We start from the raw sequence: 25,066 nt of genomic DNA on the forward strand, positions 1-25,066 counted from the left end.
TCAAGACGTCAAGAGGGAAACGATCTCAGAGTAAAGCTGCAGTCGAGTGGTTTGATGAAAATGATGTGGATCTGCACGACTTCCCAACCTCTGAGGGAAGAGACGTTTTTTTTTTCTGCAGGGATCGATAATGGCTCCACATGTTTAATCTGCATCGCGTGAGGCTCAAGCGCCGATGTGCCACCGAGGCCACTCTCACAGGAAGTTGTGTCTAAATGGCTTCTCTGAGAAAACCGCCTCATCACCTAAAGTCCAGCCTCTCATTATCTATTCCTATTTGTCCCTTTCACTTAGTGGCCCTCTTTACACAAATGCACACATGCCTCCACTTACACTAATAGACTTTTGCACACACAAAGGCGCACAAATAAAACACACTTCTACACACTCCTACAGCCTGCACAGCAAACAGTCTCTGCCCTGTGGAGTATGGATTGCATTCCAGGGAGGGTGCTTCAATAGATCACAGGACGTTTATTGGCTCCATGGATTCCCCTGAGTTCATCAGGCTCCAGAGGAGGAGGAGGATGAAGTGCAGAGACTGAATATAGATTCACTCTACCACTGTCTGCTGAGCGGGCCCGGCTGCTCCATCAGCCTCTATCCTATTAGAGGCCATGATGGAGTGTGTGTAGTAGTGTGCGGGGATGGTAAGTGGGTGGAGGCTGAGTGGGTGCAGGTAAAGTGAGGCACACTGGGGATTTCACAAAATATTACAGACGGCATCTTGCTTCAGCTGAGTTCTACTTCTGTGAGCGGGCGCCAGCGATCTTATAGCAATGGAATAACTGAGGAGCGGGGGGGAAGGGATGACATGAGGAAAATAAAAGAGTGGAGACCATACCAACCTCCGCCCACACTGCACCTGATCAAATTATATTCTGTCGGACAGAAAAAAGCAAGGAGGGCGGGGAAGCTGTAGAATGACGGTCAATAGAAATAAAAGTAAAATAAATGGAAAAATCTATTTCCTAGAATGGACATAAAGCTGCATGTGATAATCAAAAAGGTAATGGCGGGGGAAAGTGACACGTCCAAATGTTAGCATGCGGGTGGAGGACAAGGCAACAAAGCAAAGGATGGAATTATTTGAAGACTCATCTTACAGTAACTTAAGGAAGGTCATTGCACAGAGAGAGAGAGAGAGAGAGAGAGAGAGAGAGAGAGAGAGAGAGAGAGAGAGAGAGCTGGACACAGAGTGCTCTGGTTACTGGCAGCCAGTGAGACAGAGAGAGTGATAACCATGGGACAGCTGGACACACAGGGGCAGGGCTGGGCCGTTCCCGCAGGACACTGCTCCCCCCTGGGCACACGGCGAGAAACATGAGCAGGGGCATGTGTGACTGGATGCATCTTGTGTTGAGAGGACGATCAAGTGCAAGAAATAGCAGCAACAGTAAAGGACAGGACGGACGGGGAGAGAGAGAGAGGGAGAGAGGGAGTGTAAGGGCATCCGAGGAGTATGTATGTGTGCAATCTGGTCCTTGTCATTGGATGAAAGGTTGGTACTGACACCGAACGCTACTACCGGACAGTTAGAGGTCGTTATAGTAGATGCCAACTGAGGGGCTCATAGTAGGAATGGTATAAAGATATCGCAGAGGGAAATAAATACCCCCAGGGTGAGAATGAATGACTCCAGAGAAAGTGTGAGGAATGAAGCGGGAAGAATTTGAAAGTCACTTTCATTTGCAGCCGTGTGCGAGAGGAGTGGCTCAGTCGGTCTTTTAAGAAAGACTGAAATATCTTAAAGGCAACGTTGATTGATAGGGGGCTATGAAACTCTGTGGGCTGAAGGCATCATGAGTTAGGACACCAAAGCTCGAGTCAAGCCCTGGATATTGTCGTTGTGGTGAATTCATCATAAACACGTGGTTAACCAAAGCTCCCCCGACAAAGTGCAAAAATCATATGGTCTATTTAAATTGTCCAAAATCCACAAAGCCAATATCAATTCCACCTGACTTATCTGTACACGTATGCATGATATCCGCCGCTGCCTCACAGAGCAGCTAGCATGTCTTTTTTTTATTTGGTGGCAGCACGGCTATAGATTGTTCTCTTTCATCTGTTCCAATCTTTTAAACCACATTCAATTTCCGATGCATCCCTGCATTTGACTAAGCAGATTTTTCTCCCTAACCTGCCCTGAAGCACCTGCTCGCCGAGGAATGGATCTGCACACAGATGGCTCTATCATTAAAAGCACGGACCAGCGCGACGGCTGGCTTTGAACCTAATGTGCCTAATGGTGTGTTTAATGTAAAGGAAATGAGGACTGAGCCGAGCGGTGGATCGGAATGAGACGGGAGCTCCGTGTGCTGCAGAGGTTTTAAATCTGCAGCGGGGACCTTCGGGTTGAGCAGGCGGAGGCAACACAAAGCTCGTTTTTCACACGACACACACACACACCTGACAAAACGTGTCTATATTCGGTGCAGCGCCGTTTAGAGGTGGGCTAGGGTTAGGGGCATATAGGCTTTATGTCTGCAAAGTTTCTGAAAGACCACGGCGCACAAGACATTTTGAGAGCAACTGAGTAAGTTTTGACTCTCTCTCTCTCTCTCTCTCTCTCTCTCTCTCTCTCTCTCTCAAAGGTGATGAGGACGGAGACAGGCACGAGCAGTCCCCTGCACGCCGATCATTAAATAAAGAGTTCAACACCAGAACTCATGAGTAATTCATGATCTCAGACCCATTCCTCGTACGCCAGGTGGCACCTAAAGCCCTTATCTGGGGCACAGATACAGTATCTGCTCTTGAGCTCGGCTCCAGTAACAGCAGAGGTGTAGTAGTGATATCTGTACAGGTACATGAATGCTTAAGTTGTGGCTTGTTTGGAAGCATATAAACCACCTTCTCCCATAAATAAGTCCACAATAACTGAATATATATATTTTTTAAATTGACTAAAACTTGAACAAGAGTAGTTTGTGTTTAAATTGAAAACATTGAGAACATGAGCGCAGACGAAGGACAAGCTGAGCTATAAATATTCTAAATTACATCACCAATAAATAAATCAGCAGATGTGACTAACAAAAGGCCGATAGCTAGGTAGAAAACTCTTTTAAGGTGGAATTCTTTAGTGTGTGTTACTCAAGTTGATGGTAAATCAATCAATACACCTTAAAATGTCAATATGACACCTTTTATTGACTTTCTTGCATTACACAAACATTTATAATAGGATCTTTGAATCCGGTTGCTTCAACAATATATATATGAACTACACCCATGAGTGACACGCAAATAGTGTCATGGAGAGTTCACTGCACTGCATCTGCCATGCACTTTCATAAAACTCCAGGAGTGAACTATATAATAAGGATTTTATCATTTGTAATCAGGACTTTGCACAGCTCACACAGTGGCTCCCCTTTCCTGTGAATCCGTGTTAGAGAAGGAGGTGTGAGCCAATCAGCACAGGCTGATTGGCTCACACGGTTTTTTCTGACGTTGCTCAAGTCAACACGTTAAAGGACAGACTGCTCACTTATTAATTCAAAAGTTCCCTGTGTACTCCTTCAGTACGGGCGTAAGAAGTACAACGAGTACTCCTCAGATTTGGGCATGAAAGGCAAAGTCGCTCTGAACAATTTGTTATCCACTGCTAATGTCATAATGGCATTTCAAACACCTGAAGTGGTTCTGAAGTGCACAGTGTGATCGAGGAAGCAGAAGACATCCTGTACGTGAGCCGTCAGTCCAAATAGTATCTCCAGCTCCTGGTTAATATATCAAGACACAGATGTTGTTGTGTATGCCAGTTGTGTTGCGTGTGTAAGGTCACTTGAATAGACTGGAAAGAAAGATGGACGATGTGTCTTCACCTCCTCCCATTGTGTAGATATTAAGCCATGTTTGACTTTAACCCTGTTTATATGGCATCGAATAACTTATTGTGACAAAGCTATCTTCCTACTACATTTCCTTTTTCCTGCACATGCAAACTGTAGACTTAAGACTAATAAAAAAATCAAACTGCCAGTCTTTCTTATAAAACTGCCAGTTCATAAGTTTATTAAGTTCTGGTATCGGCTGAAATAAAGCTGATAAAAAACCTGATCCTTCCCCCGACTCTGCTCCACTTTCCCTCCTCAGCCTGGCTTTACTGGCTCCCAGTGCAAACACAGGTGGAGAATGTGGAGTCAAAAACCTCCCAGTTAAACTTTAATTTGTTTCATCTCAATAATTCAGGCTGATCATTTTAGTCGTTTCCGAACCAGGACCTTCCGCATTTGGATCAAGTAGCTCATAAAAAATAAGGTGTGCCAAAGTTAGGGGCCTAGCTGCTCCTTCAGTGTCCATGATAAATATTTAATCAACACTGCATATCTGATGCTGTGTAAATAACAGTATCTGATTGGACCCAGTTGTTAAAGGACTCGACTCAGGATCAGGGACTCTAATGCAAACACAGATCAAATCGGCCCTACACACTCATTTAACGAGCAAGAACTCCAGTGTATATGATTAAATGACACGGAGCGTAATGAAATTATTTGCATAAAGATTTTTAGAGGATCCCAAGATGCCCCCCCACTTCACCCAAATCCCAGTTTAACCCCAATATCCCTCAAGGTTATTAAAAAACCGGGGTCTACAGATCATTTTACTGATAGTGCCGAGATTATTAGAAAGTCTTTTGAACCCTCCAGTGGTTGAGGATTACTACCGTGTATCAGTCAGTCATCTCGAGACCGACCAATCAGAGCGCTCCGCTCCTTACATCAAAGAGAGGGGGAAAAAAGAGGCAGTCATTAAAACGCCCTTTCATCTTACTGCACATTTACACTACAAGATATTTTCTGACCTAATTTTGCACCAGACATCTCAGGCAATTTACTTTTGTGAGGAAATGCTAGAGAATTTTTTTTTTATCTCTGGAATGTGTTTGGACGAGAGTCTGGTCTGATTTGTGTGTCTGTGAGTAATGATTTGACTGCATGCGTCTCTCAGTATCTAATGGTTTCTGCAATTCTTTCTTTTGGCGAGTTATGAAAAATATATATATTTTGAAAAGTAAATTAACCACAAACATGTGAGATTTAGTTTTCCCTTAAATTAATTATCTCCCTTGATCACAGAGCTGCTCAAACACAGAGGTATCACTAATCTTTAATATTCCTCACCCTTAAACAAAACATTAACCAAAGCCTCTCTCGCAGCATATGGTGCAGAGGTCAAAGGTCAAATAGATGGCATCCAAAAACTGGTAAACAAGTGAAATCCAGGGCACCCATTGGAGGCTCGACTCCTCAGCTACTTCAGCCATTCATGTCTTTTTCTCTTTCCCTCTCTCCGGACTGCGTTGTCATTGTCAAAGCGGTTACGCTCCAGTTGGCCTCGACAAAAGCGTGCAAGGTCGCCAGAGGCTTTTCCAGCTATGATCGCGGTGGTGTTGATAAAAGGCCCGATTAGGGGGCTGAATAGACACCCATTAAGAGGACATCCACACTAGTGAGGGAGCCCCGGGCGCCACACGGTCCACCTTAAGAAAACCGATCGCCGCCTGAGAGGCCATCGTCACATATTTCATGTACTTTGGATAACGGGGAAGGGAAAAAGAAGTTTGAGCTGCAGAAACCGAAGAAATAAGGAGGTGAAGGTGAAAAGCTGCATATGTTTCTCATTCGAAATCTAAATATAGAGCTTGTGTCACTCTGATTTGCAGATAACACAGTGCAACCTTACCCAGACCGCAGTTATTGTGTGAAACGGGTTGTTGGTTTTGGAAAGTAACAAAAATGTTCACAGTTCACAAAGTGTTTCTCCAAATCTTCAGAAACTAGATTAATCGGAGAGAAAACACAGAGCATCCAGACGCTGACAAACTGGCCCCTGTTGAATATCATTTCATTATTTATTGAATTCTTTCAGATTAATCCCCGTCAACAGCAAGATATTTGGCTCGGGTCATTTTACAGATATTGTTGTCAGCCACTCCAGATAAGAGAAGACTGGGTTCCTTTGAATTAATTCTGAAACCGAGGCTGGAGCATTGATTCCACAGCTGTGCAAAACAGACCTCCTTTCCAAATTGGCTATTATCAAGTGTCTCTTCCAGCAAGTTATCACATTTTTTCGGCTCGGTTTGTCGTCCACTTTGTGCTATATCTGAGAAGGTGCTGTCATAACCGTGTTGAACCAAATCTCCCACATCATCGCTGAGCCGCAGAGCCCCACTGTAAAGGAGCCGCACCACTCACCCAGTCCACATGGATTAAACTGGAAAATCCTTGAAAGCCTTTGAAATAAACGGAGGCTGTGTCTGAATTTCTTAGTTATGGTTTGAACCTGAGACGATCAGTCAACACCAGATGGACTTTTTTTTTTTAAGTGGTCACTGGTTCCATATTCAGGAGGTTTGTAATAAGTGAACACGGCAAGGTCAACGCAGAGAGGATATGACAGCTGAGGTGATTTCTGTCAAAGCAGCTGCAATGAATCACCTGCACGTAAATGAGATTTCTCAAGATCTAAGCCCAGACCTATTGCTTCTCTTAATAATGATTTCTTCAAAATTGAATACAAACTGAATGCAGCATGTGATTCGCTCTATGACTCTTCAAGGGTTCCAGCATCCTGGTGAGCAAGCCTCCTGTTCGGTCACATCTATCTGGGTAGATTAATTGAAACGTGGGAAGGTTCATATCCTGTAAAACATTTCCATCACTTAAACTTCTGCTTGCTGTCCGCATCTTCCAAGCATGTACGAGGGGTGAGCGGTGAGGGGGGGGCTGGGGAACACGATTTGAGAGCTGGAATAAATCGGTTCACAAGTGAGAACAAAGAGAGAGACTGTCCATCGGTGCTTGTGAACATGTATTTGTGCATAAATGTGTGTGTAACTAACACAATGGTGTTGGAGACAATAGTGTGTAACACCACAGACGCAGCTGAGCTGTCAAGAAAAGTTTCACTTTCATGGAGAAGCGGAGTCTGTTTATGAATTAAAAATAACCTAGAGGAGCTCCGGCTTGCAGTCGACTGGAGGAGGAGACTGTACACTACAATATGGAGAGGAGGAAGAGGAGGAAAAGGAGGAAGAGGAGGAAGAGGAGGAAGAGTAGGTCTTTCCGTTTCCGCCAAATGTTCCCGAATGTTGGTAAAGCCTGATTGTGGGAGATGCACCTCCCGGACAGTTTGTCAAGTTACATTTTCTGACCTTGTTTGTGTTTGTAGTTTGCTGAAGCTTGTCCAGCAGAAAGCCTCTGAGTCCTTTCGATTACCTGTCGTAATTCGTCTGATGGTGTGGCTCAGGTGTCACATGGGTGTCACAACAAATGCCCCCGGACAAGAATAGATATGTCACAACCTACCCTTAGAAAATGGATTGGATGGATGCATGAGAACTGAAATATCAGTGCTGAGGACGTAGAAGGCGCAAAATATGATTCAGCAGTCATCAGAGAGAACAATGACGGCTTCTTGAAGACTAGAACACGAGAGATGACGAGCAGGTTGTGACTGGCTCGTGTTTGAGGACGCAGCATTTCATTCGCTCAAGACTAAAGGAATGAAAGCTGTGTGGTTGTTTTCGCTTTCAGATGAGCAGCTTGAAGAGCGGCAGCGGAGGAATCAGAGAGCGAGAGCCTCTGCCAACACCAACACGTTCAAGTCACTGTTACGGCCAAAGTCATCATTAACACAAGTTATCGTGAGGTGGGATTGATTTTCTGATCTCTTGCGAAACACGATCTCCAGACACGAGTTCATGCGTCTCCCTCGCTCATAGTTGCGGCTAAAAAAAATTATAAAAGCAAATAAACACTGAAATTCTAAATTAGATCAGATCCTAACAAAAACAAAAATTCATGCTGTATCCTGTCAGGAAACATTACACTGTGGTTTGGATGTTATCGACAGAGATGGAGTCTGAAGTCATCTCAATGCCACCAACTAAGATCGTGAAAGACAAAACTATGAGTGACCCACGGGATTTTGAAAGTTTATTCACAGATATTAAATTGAATATAAAAATGTTGTCACCCAACTGGCCGCAGGATGATTCATAGTTTGAGCAGCTGTTCCATATTGAAATAGGACTTTTACATTATTCAAAATGTCTTTAAAGCCTACATCAATAATTTGAGTTTCTATGACATCATTCTACTGCCTCAGTCTATCCTCAGGTAGATCCTCAGCTCGGTTCTGGCTGCTCCTTTTGGAAAATACATTAGTTTCGGGTAGAGGTTTTTCCAGCAGGAGTCTGATTGGGGAGGATGTAATACGTGACTGATTGACAAGATACAAACATGTAGGTTTTACATATGGTTTTACTTATCTCAGAGAAAGGCTTCAAGGTGAGGATTCTCTTCTTGTAGGATTAATCCAGAGGGAACCTTCCCCATCAGGAAAAGTGTTTAAAAGAGTCCTTATACTCAAATGTTGCCTTGTAGGTTTTTCATGTTTTTATATATTCATTCGCAAATCACTATTTATGTGTCGGACCTGCAAAGTCTGATATTAACACTTCTCTACATGCAACTCCTTTCAAATTACCCATCGTCAATCGATCCAATGCTTCATGAAAACCCAAAGTCCATCAGCGCTGACGGTTTGTGAGCCAGCAGGTTCATTTCAAGCACTTGGATGCAACCTTTTCTCTGCACTACGAAGCACTTTGTGACTTCATAAATACTTTACATCTGACCAGACTGTGTCAGGAGCACAGGGAAGGAGGTCGAGACCAGCGGGTGGGATCCGAAAAGACACAAGCTGGATCGGAAAGAGAGGAATGAAGGCCGGACTGCACAAGTGCCAGGGAACCACAAGGCTGCCTCTCAGTTCCAAGTATTCTAACAGAGACAAGAGACATGGGCCACACAAACAACACACAAACACACACACACAATCACACACTCCACAGCATCTTCAGGAGTACAATCTCCCAGGCCCTAATTACAGCGGGGCTGCAGCGTTTCTTATTTGCTTTGCCAAATTCTCTGATCACACACACAAGGGTACAGTGAGCACAGATCCAAACACACACCCACCCACATAATAATTTAAATTGTGCATGTACAGGAGCAGTAACTACACAGCCAAGGGAGCCATCTCTTTAAATGTCGGCCAGCAGAGAAGAGTGACGTTGTTTTTTTTGCAGCCCCCGGTGCTGATTCATATTTTACCCGATTGCACCGAAATCCTTCGGGTTACATAACATTTACATGAACACATGGCAGCGAGAGAGATTACAAGTGTCCTGTTCCATTTGGTATGCGTGAACGAGAGCATGTCCAAAGAGCTTACCTCCAACATTCAGTGCAGTGAACATACGAGGGATGAATGGTAAGTTCGTGAGGCAGAGGGAGACAAGTTGAACATGAATGTGCGGGCTCGACTCTTTCAAGGAGACATTCTGCTCATATTCAGGTTGACTTTCTATTGCTTGGTTAGGTTCTCACAGTCTGATGTTCAGAAAACACATCACTTTCCTCAGTCTGTCCATTGCTGCAGCTCCTCTCTGCAGCCTCGGTCTGAAATGCTTGGTTTTAGCCCTTGTCTTTTTAAGTCACCCGCTTCCTGATCTGTTCTGATTGGCCTTCAAGTGTACGTTGGAAATGTCGGCCTCTACTCTTTAGAAATCTAAAGAACACACTGGTTGTACAGTAGATAGGTTGGTAGGGGTCTTTCTGTTTCTGGTAATTGAAAATAGCAGGTTAGCACAGTCTGAAGATACAGACAACACTAGGGGAGGAGGCTCCTTCTTACAATATGATGAAGAGGGCCCTATCCTGGAAGTCCAGTCATCATCACTACTCGGATAGGGGATCATCAACGAGGTCTGATTCCAACATAGAATGAATCCGTATGCTGCCGCTGAACTCTGCAGGAAGGGACTGTGTCGAAAAATAAATGGGCCGGGTTTACTGAAATTGACTCGTTCCTCCTAAAGCCGAGAACTTATCAATCAACTCACTGGTACATCGCTCCTCTTGCCTTTCGCCCTTCAGTTCCATTCCCTCTGATTTGTATGCCGCCTTCATCCGGAGCTGTTAGCCCCGTTTTTTAAAGTCTGATTGCTCAACTCTTTCTCTTTCAACCTTGAGTTGCTTCAAGAGAAGGTCATGAATAATAACCAATCCGCTGCCTACACCAGCCCCCACGTACAGACCAAGACCAAACAGGGAGCCGGAGCACTTTGCCGTTACACAGCCTCTCACTCGTTTACAATCCCCAAGCTCGGTCGGTTCTCGCTGTGGCCCCAAAATTGGAACCTGAGATCTTTTGTGTTTTTCTGTGGCACCTTTTGTTGCCCCTAAACATCCCTCTCCGTCTCTCTCTCTTCTCTTCTCTGTCTCTCTCTGTTTTTACACACTCTCGCTCATTTGCATTCACCGTACAACACACGTTTCTCTTCCCTTTCTTACAGAATTCTCTTAAGTGAGGGAAACTAGGCCATTAGGCTGCGGCACAGCTTCTCCCTCGCTTCAGTATCCCCTTCTCCTCCAATTCCCTCTTTTTCTCTCTGCTACCCTCGTTGTCGCCTTGTCTCATTCTCACTTTTTTTCCTTAAGTTGCCTGCAGTATCTGTCTTCCCCCCCCCAATTTTGTGTAACCTTTCCTGTGTTGCTGCACACTCTTATTGCCTTGGGTACCACCGTGTCCTACCTCCGACTCTCTTTGCTGCTGTGTTCTGTTTTATCTCCTGTCATCCATAATTCTGCACACACACAAACACACACACACACACACACAGACACACACACACAAACACACACATACACGCACACACACACTCAAAGTTACAGACTCACTGAATAGGAAAGTATTTCACCTCCTGCTCCTGTTTCTTTTCCCTGTAGCAAATGTTCAGGTGCTATTTGCCGAAACAGTAAATAAAGTTAAATTATAATAAAAGGAATGGCAGGGGGACAGAAATCGAATCTGTTTCCTTTACTATAAATAGGGGATTTCTTTTCTTGGACCATAAATGAGGCAGAACTGTTACTTCATAGAAAGTGTTCATCCTCACTGCTGGTTCTTGAGTTGTGACCAATCAGGAAGCTGCTGAGACTTCCGCTGAGACTAATTTAGGGGCTTGGACACTAGTGTGGACAGTAGATGTTGATTTGCAGTGATGAGGATTAAAAATAAAATGTGTGCACGTAGTCTAAGATGATGGTAATTTTGTGAAATTGTGTTCTGGTTGTATTTTAAACCTACATTTCAAGTGTAGAAAGACAATTGGGACATTGAATAAGCACAAGTGGCTCGTGCTGACATTTAGGTTGCAAGTACAAACATTTCCTTCTGGCATTTAGCCCGGTGTGCACTTCTTTCTTTTTTATGTCTCTCACAGGAAACTCACACAAACCACAGTTTGTTCTCAGGTGATGCTCAACATCCTTTAACATGCTCCAAATGCAACTGAGCCTTTTTTGAGCTCATATTGATCAAACATTTCATTTTGAATGATTCTGTCGCATATGAATGAAAAGCAATGAGCCGAGTTTAGCATCTCTCTCATATTTATGGGTTTGAATTAAACCTGATCCTCAACAAAACTAAATCCTGATTATTATTATTTATCGTTTCTTTTAGCCATTGGTTAATTACTACTCTCACTTTAATCCACATTAACTCTAAGGTTGATGCCAGAAACAATTAAATCCAATTAGTGTAGATCCCTGTTACATGTGTGAAGAGGTGGGTGGTATGTTCAGGTTCCCTCTGTAGGTGGAGACACGATCTCACAGTTATCCGTTCCTCTCTGTGTGTGTACGAGCACCCCCCCTCCCCCATCCCCCATCCAACCTCCACCTCCCTCCTTCGCCCTTTGTCCGTTGGCCGCCGTCCTGTCCGGGTCCCTCCGGGCTAATCTGCTGGTGTACCAGATGCATGTGCTCATTAACCTGATACCACCTTCTAAGAGCCCCAATGGCTGTGACACGGTCTTACACTTGCACACACACAGGCTCATGCATAATACTGACACTCTCACTCACACACACACACAAAGAGGTGGTTGCTGCTCAGTGACATGGACCATTCTTATTAGTTCACTTGCTGGATTACTGAGGAAAAGAGATCTAGAGGAATAAAAGAGGATAACGGTTAAGATGGGAAGAATAAGCCCGAGAGGAGAGACTCCGACCTGAACACAGACAAATGCACATGGAGTCTCTCTCTTTAACTGTCCTCTTTTCTTTTTCTTTCATTCATTTCTCGATCTCATCTTCCATCCCCCCCCTGTGTATTAAAATCCTCCCCACCCACTCAACCACCACAACACCCTCCTTCACACCTCTCTCTCTCTCTCTCTCTCTCTCTCTCTCCCTGATTTTCCTAAGAAAGAGGCCTCACACAAAAGGCAAGAAAGAGGAGGGGAGAAAAAAAAAAAAAAATCATCCACCTTTTTTAATGTGTTGTTCTTACAAACGGCAGCTGTCTCTCACATCGCCTCCCCTTTTCACACCCTCACAGCCCGGAGCCTTATCCACACGCAAAGTACCACATGGGACCAACCCCACCTCCCTCGCTGTCCTCCCCCGCCCCCCCCCCTTCTGAGTGAGTGGACTGTGTGGAATAAATGAGCTCATTCACAGAGCCGAGCGCCTCCATCCCTTCACCGCCCAGCCCAACGTAAACAAGCGTAAGGTATAGGCCACATCTAAGTGCACTTGGAGCAGAGCCACCAGCTAACGGCTGATGTCGGGGGGGATAGTCGCTATCTGAAAAGTCATAGTGTATCGTCGGACTATACTTCGCTTTGAGGAATCATTGGAGAAAACAACTTCCAACTGCCACTGGCTTAAGTTTACATTTGGTTTTGCTTATGAACGAAAGGGGGAGAATGATTTCAGAGATGCAGATGCACTTTTTAAATGAAGCCACAGTCAAATATTTCCCAGGACTTCACCAAAAAGGAATTTATCTTTTACCTTCACGGAAAATTTCACTTTAACTTACAATATTGATCTTCAGCCGCTCTTGGTCACATTCTTCACTTTGACTGTGACCACATATTTAAACTGTGGCACACAGCGACAAGGTTATCAACGGAAAATCAAGCTTCAGACACTCAATACTTTTGTGTGATGTAAACACTTTTTGTAGGTCGGCCTCGACGCTGCACTTCAGTTTGTTCTGCTTCTGTTTGTCGAGAGATTGAATCAGACAAGCAAATAAAATCCTGCAAAACCGTCTTTCTTTACTCACCTATTATAGAAAATGGCAGCGTTCATAGTTCAGCTGAATTTATTCTCACACTGCTCCAGAGCCATATGGTTATTTTCCTCTTTCTATCAATATTCAGTCATTTCTGTTTGTAAAATCCATTTCCTGTCTTTGAAATTTTCTCGGTTTCTGTCTATAAATGGACGAGCAGAGACTTTATAATTAGGAGTTCATGGCAGCACTTCGGCTCAAGACACTTTCACTGCAAAATGTAAGGGTTGTGTTATAGCGTGGTATTGAACAATTCTGAAATTTGAATCACAGTTGGGCCATAACTGAATATAGCGTATTTAATATGGTGTTAAATATCAAATCTGATGGGTTATTTAAAGACGTTTTAAACCTATTACATCAAACCCAAGTATCAAGTCTCTTTCCAGCCTCCCCACTTCAGATACTGGGCCTTTTACACACGATATACGCAGCAGAATATTGTCTGGGTCAGGAAAGGTCACTACAGGTCAGCACAGGAAACATTCAGACGAGGGGCAGAGCCTGGGTACAACATGCAGGACGCGAGGACGTGACATTATATTCTTTGATTTATTTCAAGTACATGCATCTATTTTTGTCGGTTTCCAAGTTAATGCCTGAACTCTAATAAGCCAGTGCTGGAATATGAAAAACACTCTGAGGATTAGACGTATTCATCAAGCTGCTGCTGCTGCTGCTGCTGCTGTAATGTATATTTGGCAAATTAAGCTTTTTCAATATTAAGTTAACAATGGCGCTCGCATTCCTTTAAAACCGCCCACACAGCCTATATGTATTGTGTACTTTCTTTGTAGGAATTGTTTTCAATCCGTGGCAAAGGTTGTGTGCTGAAATTTAATTAGTTTTTAATAAAATATCATAACTCTCAACACTGCCGCAATTGCATCCCCCCCCCCCACACATCTTTCATCCGCTCTGCACACCATCTTAACAAGACCAAAATAGCATTGCATTCAAAGTGGAAATGGAAAATCTTATTGCTTAATCCCTGCATCAACGGCAACAGTAATAGAAATGAATGGACAGTCTGATTAAAACAGCCACACACAAAATGTCTGCTTAGTCTTTGAGGTATTTAGTCGTTCTACGTGGAGACCTTTGCTTTGGCTCATTACACACTGTTGTTGCAGTTGTAATTAATGTCTTAACGCCCCAAACAAACTAAATTGAAATGGTAATTTGTTCACTTGTATTTTACCTCTACCTGGAAGATTACAAACAATAATATGTTTTTTAACCGCATTGGGGTTTGTGGGTCGTGGCAGCCGGATTTCGATGAAACTTGGTGGAGGAATGAGACGTGGGAGAAGAAAGAAATCATAACATTTTGTGGGAGTAATACCTGAATATGTGCAGATTGGTGCAGCTTCATTGGATTTAATAGGACTGTTGGGCCTTGACGGAGGTATGCACATGACCGACTGCCAATCCATTCCACAACTTTGTTCAATAACAATAACTGATTTCTCGATCACGCCATGAGGATTATTGAATAATAAAAGAGCTCAAGGTCAGTCACTGAAGAAAGAAACATTGTTAAACTGTACTTTTAACAACAGGAGAACAAGAAAGCAGCCGTAAACCTTGACCTGAATCTAAAATTCTAGCGTCTGTATCGAGAATTTTTGATCTCGAGAGCAACTGCCAAACAGCATAAAAGTCGTTCTGTCAAAACCAGCGCAGCCATGAAAGAGACACAGAAATAACCAGTGGGACACACACATGCCAATATGAGATCTTAAGGAGCATAAAACAGCATGTAAACGTAAAAAAACAGACGGCAAATGGAACAACACCATATCAGAATGACAAAATAGCACTTGACTCTCTGTTTCCTATAAACCGCTGTATAGTGCCACCTCATCATCTCATCCCGAGCATCCCCTCTGGCTGTGTGACCCCCGTCTTACCTCTCGTACTCCAAGTTGTCGTGATCACAGCGGGAGTCCTTGTGCTTCTCCCAGTCCTTCCCGTGGCGGCATGTCGTCAACGACACGATGTCCTTCCCATTGTGGATGTGGTGGAGTGCATTTCGGGTGTCGGAGCCGATGCCCGTCAGGTAACGCTTCCCTTTGAACATCAGCAGGTACTTCCTTCGCGGCGGGATGGTGCTCCTCACCAGCCAGCCCCGCTCTCCACCCTTCTGAGGGTGATCCTTGGAGAACAGCGGGATGGAAATGTCAAAGCCTGGCCTGAAGTGTTCCGTGTTGAGGCTGGCTTTGGCTAACATGGCCTGGCCGATGTTAAAGCCCAGGTCCTCTGTGTAGTTGGGCCACGTGCCCGAGTACAGGTTGAAGATCAGGTGGTTCCTCCCGTCATTCCACAACGGGTATCCCCGAATGCGCTCGTCCAGGTTGGGCACGAACTGTCCTGACAGCTGGTCCCGGTCCAAGGTGTCTATCCCGAGCACGAACAGACAGGCCTCGCGGGGGTCAGACGTGTAGTACCGCGACTCCCCTATGGACGTCAGGATCTTCCTGTAGCTTTCTGACACATGATCGTTTTTCTCTGATGGATATATATACACCCTGAATCCCTCTCTGCCTCTGCGACGACACCGAGAGAAGTCGAAGCAGGTTTCCATGCGGCAGCGGCTGTCCTTGTAAACGGCGGACCATGCCTGCCGCCGCTGTCGGGGCGACTCCGCCGTCCCAGGGTCCGTCTGGAGCTCGTCCAGGTGGGCATAGCGGGGCAGGAAGGCCCGGTCGGTCCAGTTGGGCCAGGGGCGCACCTCCTCACCCCGCTGGCGTGTCAGCAGCCGCAGCAGACGCAGCTGGACGCCTCCACCCCAGTAAAAGAGGACCAGCCAGCAGCACGCACACAAGCCCAGCAGGACATACTTCTTACGCGCCTGCATGGGGGCCTGTCACAGTCTCTTTATTCCGCTCTGTCTCTCGTCCTCTGGTTGTTTCTCCCTATCCTCTGCCCCTCAGCTCGGCAGCCTCACAGGGGCGGGGGGGACTGACTTGTGACTTCTAACAAGGAGCTTCTACGAGAGGACAATGTGTTAACAAGGACATCACTTCCTCATAGTGCGGCCAAGGCCACTCTGCCATTTAGAATGATCTGACTTACTGACTCCCCGCTCTCAGTCTCTTTCTGCCTTCCCCATTTGCTCTCCACCGCGCTCTCAGACGTGTGAGTTAGCCTGTCTCTGCTGTGTTGTGAGCTGCCGCTGTTGCTGCCGCTGCTTCTGCTGTGAGCATTTCTTCCACGTACCAGCCGGGTTGAGCGAGATGAAGGCTGATTTCTCCGCTCTCTCAGGCCAAGCTCGCTGCCTCATGGTGCCTGGCGCGACGGCTGTCTGCAGGGCCCCTCCTGGAGAGAGGTAAACAAACAGGAATACAGATCAGTACACAGAGAGCGATGCAGCTCCTGCAGCCAACACAGAGACGTACTCTGGGATTGGTCTCCAGAGATACCATAACTAACACTTCTGATAGCCCACTGGGTATGTTTTCATTTGGATGGCTTTTCATTTTGGGAAGACATATGTCCTCTTGCAAACTCAATCACATTTAATACACACAAAAACACACAATGTTATCAAAAAGCAATAAAGCAGCACAGCTGGCGAATATTTCACAGGCAGCGACCGAGGATTTTAAACTGTCAAAATCCATCTTCAGGTCGAGCTCATAAAGAGAAAATTGAAAAAGCAGAATTCATTGAGCTCTTTTCTTCACGGAGGCCACATATCTCAGTCCCACTCTGGTTTCTACCTTCCCTGTGGAAAAGAGGGATATCTACTGGCCATGTGTGCCCCGTGATGTGCACTGACTCCTGGAACCGTCTTTTTTTTAAGGATGGCTTGTCAAACCTGGAGCGGCGGCCTGGACTGGATATTATCATCCTCTTCAAGCTCCAGTTGGACTGAGCCAGAGACAGTTGAGGCGCAGCGGAGGAGAAAATGAGAGAGCGTTTAGCATCTGAAATGGAGATTGGGAAACGCGGAGGGAAAACAGAACTGCATTATGGCTCCGAAACGTCCGTTCACCTTGGAGAGACGCGGGGAGAAGGCTTTCACTGTTACACTCGCAAAATTGCAACGGCTTTTACAGCCCTTCTTGCCAAACATGAGCCCCATAAAACCCCTATATGTACAGTATGCTTGTGTAAGTGTGTGTGTGTGTGTGTGTGTGTTTGGGGAGAACAACTCACAGTGAAGGGCAGTGTTCCTCCTGCCAGCTGCCACACAAAGGCAGCTTTCAGGTCTCACCTGGCCGCTCTCGCTCGCTCTACCTCTCATTCACATTCCTCACTTCTGCCTCCTCTCCAGCCAAGCAGAAGTGATGCCTGCCTCCTCCGTTCGCCATAAAACAAACATGTCACCGGTGACGCGGGTAAACAACTCATCCTCTGACTTCCTAAACTCGAGAGCTTGGAGGAAATAGAGACGTGTGCGTAGAAATTACCTGTTTTTTACTCATCATTGTTGTGCTTGTGTGTGTGCTTCAAAATTAGCTTGATTTACCACTGATCTTGATCTCTATATGTTATTTTGGTGAACAGGTGCGATCTCCTGTGAGAATCACCAATCACCACATTTTGCTGCAGAGGGCGCTGTTGCTCAGGAAAAGTGACACAGGGATGCTTTAAGTTGTTCTATTTACCTGGTTTTCAATGGGATCACTGAAGATTCTACAATATTCACAAATCTCAGCTAAATCCCACAACTTTAACTATAATAACTTAAGATCCATCGATAAACTAGGCTATTGAGTTCTAACGGGAAGAATTGTGGATAATGTCGATGAGGTTAGCCAAACTAAGCTAATCTGATCAGTATAGTGAGGCAGCAGAGGCTCCATAGTGCCTTGACAGGAAGAAGAAACTGTTGCAGTAGCCCCTTCAGGCATCTTGGAGTCATTATTTGAATTAATTTCTCCTGCACACGTGAAGCCTTTAGCGTTTTCGCAAAGAAAGTGAAGATGTTAGGAGCCGGTTTATTGTCACTCCCTTGTTTCGACTACTCTGGCTACAACCACGGACGCTGCAAGCAATCCACTCGGGAGAGAAACAGACATTTGGGATCCCATTACATATTCCTCATCAATAATGCATTTGCTCTTTTAGTTAAGGCATTGATTTCCCTCTCTTGTCAGTTTTTTTTTTTTTGCTTTTGCTTTATATCCCCTGCCACCAACGCGTACAATTAGACTTCAATCTTCCTCAGGATACACTGCGGTGGAGGCTGTGGCTGAGCGCTGTCCTTGTGATTTGTGGTTGTGGGGGATAATTGATAGTGATGGCAGGAAGGTGTAATAGAAAAGTGATGGAGGGTATCATTATGATGAGGGTAATGCTGATGGGCATGAAGTATTCATTTCGTTGCCTTATCAAATCTAAACGCCGAGGAATTGCACATAAGTACGCCGTCGCTTTTTGTCCTTCTCCCATCAGGTGCCTATTAAGCATATTTACATTGATTTAAAAGCACAGAGGTCCCTCTATTACCGCTGGATCAACAACAGGAGTTTCAATTACTGCTCCTTAAACTGCCACTTCACAATAGAACACTTTCATATCATAAGAAAACCTTCCCTGGACACTCCTCCTTCCGTTTAACTTATCAAATATTAGCAGCGCAAAGCTCATATTTGAGTTGATTTCAAAAGTACCTCTGAGGCAATGAGATGTCGTCGGTTAAGAGGAGCATGGGGGATAATGTGTGAACTGAAAAATAATCATTGAAGATAATATTACAGGATATCAGGGCATGAAACTACCCGTTTATAAGTAACTAATCTCTCCTCTGCCTGAAATCTCCAGATGTGAAACCTCTGCTCAACACGGTTATGTTAATTTCTACCATTTGCTTTGTGTGAAGGACGGACTGCACATTTGCACAGCAGGGCCATTAACAAGGAGCAACAATGATGAATGTCGGCCTGGGAAACTCGAGGACATGCCTCAACACGACAACATGCTCGGAGCGGCAAATCAGTGAGAAGACACACAAGTATTTCGAACACACACACACCGACACACACATGTTAGTGGCTTTAAGTGGCGAGAGAGGTCCTTCTGTCATGGATCAATGATGGATCATTATGGTTGGGTGACTAGCGGTGGAAACAGGCACAAGGCTCATTGAATACAGGGGCCTGTAGGTGCAGGGACAGAGTTCAAGGAGAGGTGAGGACGGGAGCCGGAGCTCCACGATTCCACCTCATGTCATTTGTTTCCCATCTTTACCTTCCTCCCTCAGCGCCTATACTACCTGTCATCACTCCTTCCTTTCTCGGCTAGTTTTCCTACTCTATGCAAAGCTGACTGCAGGGTTCAAATTAAAAACAATACTTCTTTTGTGCTGTTTTGCCTTTTTCAATTATTCCTGGTTCATCCTCAAAAGGGAGGTGGGATAAAGAGCGGGGCACAAAACACTTAATCGCAGACATGAGGAATACACTCTGCAAGGCCGACAGTTCTTTGATCACTCGCTTGCCTTGAGTGCAAAGAAAACATGGAGGAAGGTTCACTCAGAGTGTGCTGAACAAGCCATGAAATTGTGTCAACAGCGCCGGGAGAGAAATATCACTATATTTGCATGAAAATGCTTTTAAAATATCAGCTAATACACCGTGGCAGGTCGATCCTGTACCAGCAGAGCAGGACAATCCAGCTCTTCTACATAATGTCCAGTATTCATACACCAAAGAAAGTTCCTCTATAGTTGTTTTCTTATCTTATCTCTTTATTTTTATTAAGTGTCAAAGGTGCACATCTACCATTTGTAAGGACTATTCCCCACACAACAAAAGAACGCTGAAATTGGACTTTTTTCCATCAATGGTTCATTTTTTGTTTTTGCAAGGGAGTTGCAGAACTGGTAAATGTTGCGTTTTCTAAACTTTTGCCAAATCATCAAGCCCAAAGTCCGGTGAAGGAGCTAAAGCCAAGTGTTTCAGACAGAGGCTGAATAGAGGAGCTCCAGAAATGCACAGTCTGAGCACAGTGATGTGTTTTCTGAACACTGGAGCCTCTAAAATAAAATCCATGAACCATGAACACCTCGCCTCGATGGCCAGCTTGCCTTGAGATAGTGTGTATTAAGATTTGGCGCTACACAAATCAAATTGAATTGAATAAGAGCAGAATGTGTCTCCTTTAAAAAGGGCCAGACCGCTTTATATTGACTGTAATCTGATTCTGGACATCTGGAAGGTCAGTACTTAAGAGAAATGAAGCAGAGGGGAATAAAAGGTGAGGCTGAAGGACATTCAGAGGGGCACGGAAGGAGAGAGCACCGAGAGGGAGAGGGAGTTAATGAGCGATATTTCACAAGTGACAGCCGGACCAATCCCTCTCTACTTCCTGTCCTGACGGCCTTCAGGGCTCCCCCCCCCCCCCCCCCTCCACTCCCTCTACCTGCTGCCGTTTTTCACAGAGCTGCATTATTAAGTCATTCAGAGAAAACGGAATTGAAACCCGTGCTCCCTTCATTTGCGTTTACACAGACGCTTCTTCTTCTTTCACAGCCGGGCTGTTATGTGGGCTCTGACAGAGAAATGAGAAGTGACGTGCTCTGAAATGGATGTCACTGATGATGGCCTTATGCGAGAGATATTCAGCTCTTGTCACTTTGTGTTTTTCTTCCACCAAATGGGAGGTTTTTACAGAACAAAGAGATTTTCTGTCTTTCGGGGAGAGACAGACGTTTACCCTTATTTGTTCAATTTGCTGTTTTCTGGCCACAACACCGGCACTAAGCACCACTGACAGTGGAAACACTCAAAAAATGAAATCCACCACCATTACAGCCATTCTCCAGGTAGCGACAGACATTACCGGGAGTAAGAGAAGCAGCATTATTAAGTCTGAAATGATTTTGGACAGTGACACAGAGAAGGTTGTAAATTGACACCGGATGGGCCAAATGCCAGATTAAATGAAATGTCCATTCCTTCCTAAATGATGGTTAGCTTGTGAAGGCAGCCCAGCTGATTGGAGGAGGTCGACCGTGCCCCGACACAAATCCTGGATGATTGCCCTGTAAAAGGTCTGTCTGTCAACTGGCCTCTCAGTGGCTCTTTGTGGCTGCATATGTTGTATGCAGTCGTGTGTCTGAACTATACTTACACACACATCTGGCATGTGTGTATTTTTTGCTGGCCTATAGCTGGCGACATATTAGTTCAGCGAAATGTAGTGTTCTGGAGAAAACACAAATCTTGTGGTTCCGGGGGAAAGGCTCGGTCGAGCTAAAATTAAATCCCGGGCTCTGTCATTAGGAGCTCGAGAAGATACGACCAGGGACCAGAAGATAGCTTGAGACGTCTGGAAGTGAAGCTTCTGTAAATGTGACCGAATGGAGGACAGTTATTTTATGTGGGGGAATCATTTTTGTTTTAAGGCTCCGGACGTCAGCCCTGGATGATTTGGCAGCATCCGTGGTTTCTGTGGTAACACCGAGTGCAGTCAGAAATAAAAAAGGGGGAGCTGGCGTATCTGTTCCAGAGCAGCCGAACAGACTCGTGTTGTTTCAGCAAAGCAGTGAGTCAATAGCTGTTTTTTCATCATACCACATACGACTGTGATCTGACTTCATGCTGCGTGTGCGGCGAGTAGATTTCCAGACAAAGTAAAAAGGAGCAGAGGAGCCGCCTGTCGCCTGGAGCTCAGCGGCACGTCTTCATCCACCAGCTCTCTGTTCCGTTACTGCCTCTGAGAAACGTAAAGCTGCAGCCAGACGCAGGCAGCAAAGTGACCATTGTTTTGCGGAGGCATATTTTGATAACCGCTCCCAGTTAGCACCAACCCACGGTGATAAAACACACTGTGGTTTGTGGTTTCTTCACAATAAAAGCCGCTCCGTGTTTTGCCAGTTTACTCTAATCAGGGAGATGTTGGTTTTAAAGTCGTTCAGTGTTGAAATCTACACTGGAAGCTCCAAAACACTGTCTGTTGACCCCAGAGGCTAAATTACCTTCAGACATTGGCCAGTTAATCTGAATGTCTTTGGACTGTGGGAGAAAGTCAACGTGCCAGTATAGAAAACCCAAGCAGACAAAACTCCAAACAAGTGGATCCCAACCGCTCGTCAAGTTTGAACCCCCGTGAGGCGACGGTGCTAGCCACTGCACCACCTAGCCGCCTGCAAAAAAATTGAACAATTGTTTCTATATGGACTTGGTACAGCTGTAGCAAGGTGTCAAGAGGATGTGGTTAAAAAGTAGGCCCTGCGACCTCCTGATCGAAGGGTCACGTGGAGTTTATGAGGTAGAAATGGAGACGTCGCTCAAACCAAAAGTTTCTCACAGCTTGTCAGCAACTCTCTGGAGGATCTGCTGATCCATCAACCTATAGCTCTCCTGTGTATACCTGCTTTACTCAAGGCTCTTACTTCCCTGGGTTCCTGCCACTGTCATATAACTTGGTGCAGCTGCAAAAGCCTTTCTGCAGAAAACGTTTTCTTCTTTGTTGAATAAAGCTCTCACATAGAAAATCAGCACTCATTAAAATCTGTAGATAGAATAAAGGGCCCTGACCATTTCAATGTATCTGAATCACATGCAAAAAGCAAAGATTAACATAAATAAAACTCAATTCTTATCGCAGAAGGTTGTGAAACTCTGTGATTATATGTTTTCTTGCTGTAGTGACCGGAGCGGTCAGGATGGCTGGGAATGTGTCCATGTGTGTTTTTACTGGCGGGAATGGAGGATGCCTGCATAACAGCGTCGCTGCGTTTCCATCACTATCTGCAAACGGAGCAGAAGTCGGCTTGAGAGTGTGAGGTCTGTTTGTGTATTGGCGAGCTAAAGAAAAAAATCCAGCAAACCTCCTCTGGCAAACCTGCATTAAAGGCTTATGTGATCCAGGCTCCTTTTTTTCTGTCCTCACCTACCAGTTGCCCTTGGAAATTGGTTTGCCCTCCCACTCCCACTCCCACTCCTCTTATTATATGCATATGTAAGAGGAGGCGTGTGCTGAACAAATGGGCTGTTTGCTGTATAACGAAATCCCTCTCGCTGTCTCCGTGCAGCTACTAGAGTGTTTTTCCATTAGCTCGACCACCTCGGAACCATAACGGCCGTAAACTTAATCAAGCGCTGGTTCTGTTTTTACGAGGCCATTTTCATAATGTGGATAACAGCACACACACCACCTGAATAACACCACGCTGGCTCCGCGTGGGCTGAGGGACTCTGACACGGTTAATAAGATGTTTACCTCGGAGCCGAACGCCCTGCAACGTAAACCAGCTTTCCGGCCGCGCTCGCATTCCAAAACCCTGGAATAATTACGAGCTGGGTTGATTAATTATGTCTCAACAATATGCTGCACTCCAAACGCCACGAGGGCTAATTACCAGTGTGAACAAGATGGGTAGGAACAATTATTTGGAGGGTTTCAAGCTCGCGCTCTGGATCTGCCACAGAGAATGTGCAGATCAGGCTGCATGGCCCCAGACAGAGAGCAGGATCATAGGAAGCACTGGCACACGGCTCGGAGCCTGGATGGTGGGAAAACCTACTGGGGCCGGTGATATATGACCAGTAAGCTGCTCTGCGTTCAGGCGGCCCGGGCGTGCACCTGACAACACACAGCAGAAACAAGCATGTTGAGAAATCCATCCATCCGCCTGAACTGACTGCTCCCACTCCCGTTGCATCCATCCCTCCTCCTCCTCCTCCTCTACCTGCAGCCCATCTTATCTCTGCAGCTCCGGCCCGGAGGACAGGCCTATCGCTGAGCTCAGATCAGATCGGGCCGGTAAACAATTTGACCTTGACAACAGAGAGGGAGACATTTCGATCTGACCCTGGGATAAGGGACGAGGCGCACATTCCTGACAAGCTTCAATTAGCGTGGTGGCCCTGACATCCCAGATTAAAAAATGGAAGAGATTACCAAGCCTGTGATGGAAAATGAGCTTTTTTTAAATCCTTTCCATCTTTCTTTAATTTCATCGTTTTAAAGAATAATGTGAAACTATTACATCCTAACTGTATATGTCCAATTCCATTCCTTTCATCTCCAATGTGATTATGAACAATTATTTTTTTACTCAAAAAGAACAAATAATAAATGGATGATAATACGTGAAGCCTCTGCACAGTGACCTTCAGGGTTAATGGCTTTTAAAGGTTGCACAGTGGTATCGTCCACGCCTCTAATGAATTCCTCCTGATTATGGAAATGACCAAGATTGGTGACTCTCTTAATCACCAGGGAGGGAATTACAGAGCCATCGTGAATCCCAAATTACATTATCGTTATTACAATAAAGTAATTTCATAAAATCAGATGGAAAATCCATGTCAGGACCCGCTCTCCTCCAGAGGGTCTTCGATAATGCAACACATTTTGTTGTGAGATCACCAGAGTTGCCGTCTTTCCTCATCACAAACAAGAGACTCCTCGTAATTAAGAGCTGCAGTGAACCCTGGCCGCCTTGTTTGTTTCTGTGGGATTCATTATCACGTGGGGCACTAAGGATGTGAGAGCAGGTAACTTCCTGCTCTTATCCGGAGCTATTATCTAATATATCTTGAATGCATGAGAGGCGTCCAAGGTAAACAGGAGGCAGAACAAAGTATTTTTCTTTTGTAACATTTGGACTGCATCAAGAAGACACAGGACCCAGCCGTGCATGTGCTTGTTTCATACAGGAAGTGTTACGCATATCTTTCAAAGTAGCTTTCAAGTATAGAATGGAAATTCCCCACAGTTCCAATGAAGTAGACCAGACTTCATTCACACTGAGAAGGAAGTCAGGTGACACTGTCTGATGTATGCTCAGTTTACTGTTCCCCCAAAGGCCTGAGGAGGGAATATGAGTCTATGAAATATGGATTTCAGTACTTTAAGATGAAATTAATCAAATTAAATCTTTTTTTTCTTTTTTAACAGTGAGACAGGTGAACTCTACAATGGC

The 25,066-nt window shown here is 45.1% G+C and overlaps 1 protein-coding gene across 1 annotated transcript in view; it reads right to left on the reverse strand.

Annotated features, from left to right (window-relative positions):
* Positions 1–25,066, reverse strand: part of LOC133972416 (exostosin-1c) — a 72,108-nt gene that overhangs the window by 45,739 nt on the left and 1,303 nt on the right. Inside the window, exon 2 of the mRNA XM_062409864.1 lies at positions 15,093–16,500. Coding sequence (XP_062265848.1) covers positions 15,093–16,039 — 947 coding nt within the window. The 5' untranslated portion in view covers positions 16,040–16,500. The remainder of the gene's footprint in view (positions 1–15,092; positions 16,501–25,066) is intronic.

Source organism: Platichthys flesus, chromosome 17 (assembly GCF_949316205.1).
Source record: "Platichthys flesus chromosome 17, fPlaFle2.1, whole genome shotgun sequence".
Taxonomy (NCBI): domain Eukaryota; kingdom Metazoa; phylum Chordata; class Actinopteri; order Pleuronectiformes; family Pleuronectidae; genus Platichthys; species Platichthys flesus.